The sequence below is a fragment of the Saccostrea cucullata genome, unplaced genomic scaffold, assembly GCF_032062105.1.
Source record: "Saccostrea cucullata isolate Sc308-1 unplaced genomic scaffold, CSIRO_AGI_Scuc_v1 ctg1511, whole genome shotgun sequence".
Classification (NCBI taxonomy): Eukaryota; Metazoa; Mollusca; class Bivalvia; order Ostreida; family Ostreidae; genus Saccostrea; species Saccostrea cuccullata.
This window is the reverse complement of record NW_026920412.1, coordinates 38,104-45,472: the sequence shown is the minus strand read 5'-3', so window position 1 is coordinate 45,472 and position 7,369 is coordinate 38,104. Positions and strand designations below refer to the sequence as shown.

Genomic DNA, 7,369 nt, shown 5'->3' with positions numbered 1-7,369 from the left:
GAAGCAACAGATATGGTTTAAATGCCGATTTTTTCCCTTGATCATGTTGATAGCAAAAAAACCTTAAGAATTAAAGCTGAACACGATTCGTAAAAGGAATGTGTCCGCCATTTTTGATCAGAGAATCGCCATTTCTGCAGACCCCTATAAATAGGGCAGGACTTTGTCACTGCTCAGTGAAATCAGTCGACACCGGTGTAGATGGACGCATGTTATACAACACTCGGTAGCGACAATAATAACGTAATACTCCGTCTATCGCAGGAAAGTAAGATACCAAAGAAACTTACAGTTATAGTTGTACAGGTCAGTGCAGTGAATGTATACAAACAAAAACAGATACACGTTACTGCAATAAAATGTAAACAAAGGCAATGTACACAGCTAATTGTGGCACATACGTTTCACGTACGTTAAACGTATGTGACACGTACGTGTCTTCACGTGCGTTTTCCATGAAAAAAGTACCACGTACCGTGTCACATACGTTTAGAAACGTATGTTACACGTACTTGATTCATACATTAAACACACGTGGTAAATATTATACGTTAAACATACGTGAGTAAACGCACGTTATACATATGGAACACATATGAATAACGTACGTGCAACGTGTGTGTAACATATTTCTCATAACATGTTTAATGGGTTTATTATTTGCACTGCTCATATTGTAAATGTATAAATACCATACCATGGTTAAACACATGTTTTGAACATTTTTTCACATATTGTAAACATTGGTGAAACAAAAATTATGTGCAATTTGAATATTCAATTCATGCATTTGACATAATTTCTCTCAAAAGCTTATTTTCTTTTCATCTGTTGAATGATCCACTTTCTGGTTATCCTTCACTTTAAATTTCTTGATCCTATTTGCTCTTGAAGCAATCACAACAAAAGACATATTTAGATTTAAGCCAAATTTAATGTTGAGTATGTTAACATCAATTCATTCTTCTCCAGTTCTTTTATCTGTAAAGAAAAAGAAAATATTAAATGCATGGAATAAGGGAAAACCCATTTTTTCCCCTGAACATTATCATTATCCACATATTAAACTTGGTTGATTCTCTGTAGAACTTATATATAAATACTAAATAATTATTTTTTTAGTATTCATAACAATGATCTTTTAAACTATTTTTTTCACTATATCCTCAAATATCTACCTTGTAATTTTCTTATCTAAAATTCATTACATAGCATTGATTTGTGGGTGAACTCGGAAAAAACTGTACATACTCATACCCCATATGCCAGCTTATGGTTCAAGTTTCCCAAGTGCAAGTCAAACTCCAAAGTCAAGGTCAAAGGTCAAAATTGTTGACATCCAAGGACGGACTTGTCACAAAGAGTAAATATGTGAAATATGGAAGCCCTACTACTATCAGCTCAAAAGTTATGATCAAAGTTAGTTTTTTTAACAGTGGGTTAAACTAGAAGTACAGGGTCAAATATTTTAATTTATACCCATTGAAAGGTTTTGTCACAATAAATATACAAGTGAAGTATGAAAGCCCTTGCACCAACTGTTTAAAAGTTAAGGCCAAGATTCAAGTTATGAAACTTTCTTAAAAGTGAATCATACTCCAAGTTCAATTCAAAAGGTTAATTTGGTGTACCAATACAAAAGTATTGTCACAATGAATACCCAGGTCTATGAAATATGAAAGCCATAATTTCACCCACTAAAATAATATGGCCATTGTGAAAAGATTTTGCAGACAGACAGACAGGGCAAAAGCTATATAGATGTACCCCAGAATCTTTGATTACAGGGGTACAAAACTTATTCCTCATTGTCATTAACTTAGTCTTTTTGCTTTCAACTTAGGAGCATTATATAGATTTTCAATAAATCAATGTATTTTCAGTTTATGATTAATTAATTAAGCTGTGTCTTTACATCTGATCCACCTACCCTGGGGCTATATGAATTTCATAATTTCATTAGGACTCAATGCTGATTAAAATCTTGCTATTAGTTTGCTTGATGTCCTATTAAAAAAATACAATTTTGAATAATTTTCATGGGTTACCCCCCCCCCCCTTTAGCTTGGGTGGTGGTGGAGGGAGGAGGCAGTAAATGCTAAAATTTTACCAGACAGAGCACAGTGTATGACGATGGACAACAAGAAACCCAAGGGCCTTGAATCGCTCTTCTAATAAATTGTACAATCTATCACTAGTATTTGAAGCCTCTATGTTTATAAGACCCAAAATACATCAATCAAGAAAGTTCGATGATTCTTAGCCAGTTAGGACTGAAGATATTTCAATAGAGCTATAAAATACCATAAGTAGGTCATGGTGACCTACTTTTTGGTCGACATTCTCCAAAGATGCCTCAGCTGACAAAGTTTAACAATTCCAGGCCAATATAGACTTCTTTTGGATTTATCTTCCTGATTATCTCCCCTTGTATAAGGTCTAAACCCTAATTTTAGTATAAATGGTAGCCCTTGGGCCAAGGATGCCCTGTGAAAATTTGACAATGATTGTCCAAGGGGATCTTGAGTTATGACCCACATTCTAACAAGAGGCCCAGGGGCCACATCGCTCACCTGAGCAATTTACTAGGAAAAATCACACATCAGATCAGAACTGAAAGTTTGCTGGGGGGGGGGGGGCTTGAATTTTAACCCCCCTCCCCCCAGGGGGTCATGATTTGAACAAACTTGAATCTACACTACCTGAGGATGATTCCCTATAAATATCACTAAGCATGGCTTTAAAGTACTTAAAAACAAGATTTTAAAAGGTTTCCCTAGATATTCCTATGTAAAACTTGTGATTGGGTTTAACCAAATATCATAATAATGTTTATGTCAAAAAAAGATATTTTAGATTTTAAAATATTATAATTATTAAAATACATGCAACTTCTGATCTAAGGACCCGTTATACATGTTATAAGAAGGATGACTATGATTGCTCTTCTTCCTGAATAACAGGTTAAGCCCTAAGTGCCTATTGATTGTTATGTTAAATAATATCTTGATTAGTTCTCCAAAATCACTCAAACCATTAAGGAAAAATAGTTAGTTGTGGAAGTCCTGTATTTTAAGTGAAATTATGTAATCCCTAGCAACAATAAATGTTTAACGCATTGTTTTTTTTTTCTCTTTATAGCAAAAACTAAATGATAATTTGATTAAAAAATTAAATTTGAAATAAAATAAAAAGGATTAGATTTATAGTCAACCTACATTTATCATACATGTATGTAATAATATGAATTTACAAAATATACAGCCTTCTCATTCTCAAACATAGGTTTTCACACACATGTAAAACACCTTTTTAAATGTATATGTAACATGTGCCTGATAATACACATACTATATTCATCAACATATGTAATGAGAGCTTTAGAATACAAGTTAACCATAATATATTTATGTACATTAGTATATTTAATGTGTGGTTTATAATGCACATAAACTATATATATACATGACATTTGTGTTTTATAAAACACATGTAAACCATCAGTTCATTAACGTACGTGTAACATGTGGTTGACTATACACATGTAAACCATATGTTAATTAACGTACGTGTAACATGTGGTTGACAATATACATGTAAACCGTACGTTTATTAACGTACGTGTAACGTACGGTTGCACATAACATATGTTACACGTACGTTTCACGTACGTAACACATACGTGTATTCCAAACATACGTTTAACGTACGTTATGTGAAACGTATGTAGTCACACATATGTTATACGTACGTTGTACCACATACGTGAAACGTATGTTTGTAATACACGCATGTGATACGTACATTTCACATACGTGATACATGTGTTATGTGCAACCATATGTAACACGTACGTGGCACAATTAGCTGTGTAAGATAACCAGCACAAACACGGGTCGCCATTTCCCATCGAACCCGTGACAATAAAGCTGTCAGATGTGACGAATCTTAAGAGTTTATCCTGGTGTTGATGTATTGTAGATATTGATATCGAAAATGGCGAATGTCTTTTTACGAGTCGTGTTCAGCTTTAAACCGCAGTCCTCCTGAGGCATCAAGCACAACAACATTCCTTCTGCCATTATCAGCAATACACACGGTATATCTCTATTTCTATTCTCGAAGAGATGAAATGCAGAACTAACATTTGTTGAAAATAAAGCTTTACCCTCGTTGTTATTTTGAATTTTTTTAATTCCTTCGGTACCTGCTTACTTTGGGACTCTGCTTTGGTCCGTCCTAAATGAAAGCATGCTTATCAACAAAGTGCACACACACTCATTCTACGTAGGTCATGGACATTCACGGAAATTTGAAAAATGTGATGAAATTTTCTCTTTATGACTATAACTAACAAACACATAGAACATTGTTTCTTCCTGGGATTCCTTTCACTAGTTTTGATGTATTTTTTTTAAAACTGAGAATGATTTATAAATCTAGGTGCTCTTTAGTATAAATAAAATGAAGGTATATTACTTAGATTAGCTGTGTTATGAATTTGTGACAAGATTTTCCATACTTGACCTTTTTAACATTGTAAAATGGACAAGGGAAACATGAATTTGACAAAGAGTTCAATTATCTATTTTTCTTCTGCATTATCGTTAATAATGTTTATCACTCTAGGTATTTGATAATTTGGATTTTTCCAGTATTATCATTTCCAATAACAAGATTATGATCAGTGTCAATACTCATTCCTCCTGAACAGGAGTGTTCTATGTAGCAGATAAAGTTACCACACAAGTCAATAACGTGGACACAGTCCATTGACCTGTCATTTATCAATATTTGAAAATTGACATCTGTAGCAATGTTAAGAGGGCTAAATTCTTTTAAACTTGATTGTTTGGAGAGGTTTCCTGTATACTTGAATTGCAATTCTCCCGAGCAATCCACCACAATAACTGTTTTTCCAACATAATCAGCAATACAAATATCTCCATTGCCATTCTCTGTCAACAGAAGTACACTGAAAACACCAGTAGAAAACAAAGACTGTCCCTGACTGTCGAACTCTATCTTCTGAATTTCTGTGTCCCCTGAATATCTTACCACTCTACTCTGCGTCATATCAATAGAACGCATGCTCACTAGTAGATCTCCAGTTACTGTATAACAAAGACCGACTGGATAACAGTCAGGTATTCCAAACAATACCTTAAATTCATCATTAGTAAAAATGTATATATCGTTAAAATGCCAGAAACCTAAAGAAAACACTGGCTCCTGATCTAAATTAATTGTTAATGCTGTGACACTGTCGTTTGTAGGCATTGTCTTTAATATGGATCCAGTCCTGTCCATTTCTTTGATTGTGCCGTCATCTCCACTGATCAAAATTTTATCTCTCCCCACACACTGAATTCTCCATAGGTCAAACTCTCCTCCATATGGACTTTGTATGGTGCCTAGTACAGCAGGGACGTCCATAATTTTGAGTATTCCAGATTTTTTCTCTGAATCTTCTCCATTCTGAAGAAAACCAAATATGTCAACAATTTTGTCTTTTTTGAAAATACCAGTGAGTAATTTTGGACAAGGAAAACTTGGTAAATCCGGGCCTTTTTTAAAATCTCCATTTCTTGATTGATAGTTAAGTATTGCTTTGGCATTATTTCCTTTCAGGGTTTCTTTATTCTTCTGAACAACTTGATTGACTCTTTTTTCAGCCAAAGACTGCTTTTTTGTATATTTTCTTATAGCTTCTGCCTTCTGCCTAATTATTTCATCTGTAAGTTGAATGCTTCTTTCACATATAGCTTTGCATATTTTATCTTCTTGTTCCTTTATCGCAGATATAACTTTGTCAAACTCTGTTGTGACTGTACTTATGTTTATATTTCTGTATTTAGGAGCAATTGTCCTTTCCAGTTCTTCTGTATCAGCTGTTATCCGCTGTTTATATTCTTCAATAACATCAGTGATATCGGTAAATTCATGCTTTTTGTGAAAACCCATCAGGCACTGAATACATATTTCTACTTTACAATCTTGACAGTACGTTTCACATTGTTTTTTCTTGTGCTTGGGGCATGTTGAAAGAACTACAGTATTTTCCTTTCTGGAAGTGAATCCAACAATTTCATGTTCCCGAGATTTGTCAGCCATGTGTTTTGGTATGCAAGAGAGACAGAGGTCAACACGACAGAGATTGCAGTGATGTTCTACAGGATTTGGACAAAACTGGCAGCAAATGATGTCCTGTCCCTGGGCGGTAGCCATCTTTATTGTGAACTGATATGAAAATAGACCAAAATTTGTCCTTGGGTTAGTTATGTTGTACTGATTTACGAGGGGCTATTAAAAAGTTCATGGACTAGCGCTATAGAATTAAATCCGCTTTAGGTACATGAATGAATTTTAAAATACTGTAAACGTGGTTATATTGACGAGTTGAAAATTGACGTTTTTTTTTTTGTTCACGAAAATTGACAAGTGTTGATTTTGAAGAAATATTGAATCAAGAATCATGTATCTTTGATTTCACAAAATAAAAAAATGAATTCCAGAGTCATGACCGGGACTTCCTGATTAACTTGTTTGCAAGCGTCGGAATCACTAAAATGTAATTCTTTTATAGACTATCTACAATAAGAAAAATTAAAATCTTTAAGTTTGTAAAAAAATAAATTATCCTTTTGTATCTTCTTTTCATTATATAAGAGATCAAGAAGGTGAGAAAACAAGGTCAAACACGGCGTAGTAATACCACTAAGTTACGCATGCAGTATTTGATACACTATTTCAACTTAAATGGTTTAAAAAATTTGATTATATATCACTATGTTGATACTTACTACAAAAGATAAACAGTACCTTTTATCTAGTTTAAATAGGAGAAAGCCTAGAAATTAAGCGGTAAAGTTGTACAATGGTCAATGCCTGTTGTGACGCTATACATATGATGTGAAGTTTGATGAGTGTAAATTTTGACTAGAAAAGTAAAATCGTCAAAATACCGTCAAAATTAGCACATCGTCAAAATGTCCACGTTTACAGTATCTAGTTATCATCATCTTTTATATCTAAAGAATAAATTACAAATCACAAATTTTATCTTTATATCAATTAGTAATGTTTTTGTAAGCAATGGTATGTCCATCAGCGCAACCTCCAAAACGACGTTTCTTCGACCTACGTATAACTAAGAAAAACTAGAACTGTCCAAACGGAACAAAATAGGAAATGTTTAAACTGGCTACGGAGAAATAATATGCTTCTAGATTAGTTGTTTTTAATGCCATAATAGATTCAGAGAGAAAAGGAATGCACAGTTAATGTCGATTTGTAGTAGTCAAGGTGTGAAAAGCTAATCACATCAAAAAATGACGTTGATCATGTGTCGTAGTTATTGAACTATAAA

General features: G+C 33.7%; 1 protein-coding gene across 1 annotated transcript; it reads right to left on the bottom strand.

Annotated features, from left to right (window-relative positions):
• Nucleotides 1-4,620: 4,620 nt before the first annotated feature.
• LOC134248760 (uncharacterized) lies at nucleotides 4,621-6,228 on the bottom strand. Its single transcript, XM_062731155.1, has one exon. The coding sequence runs from the start codon at nucleotides 6,226-6,228 to the stop codon at nucleotides 4,621-4,623; it is 1,608 nt and encodes a 535-aa protein (XP_062587139.1).
• Nucleotides 6,229-7,369: the final 1,141 nt, after the last annotated feature.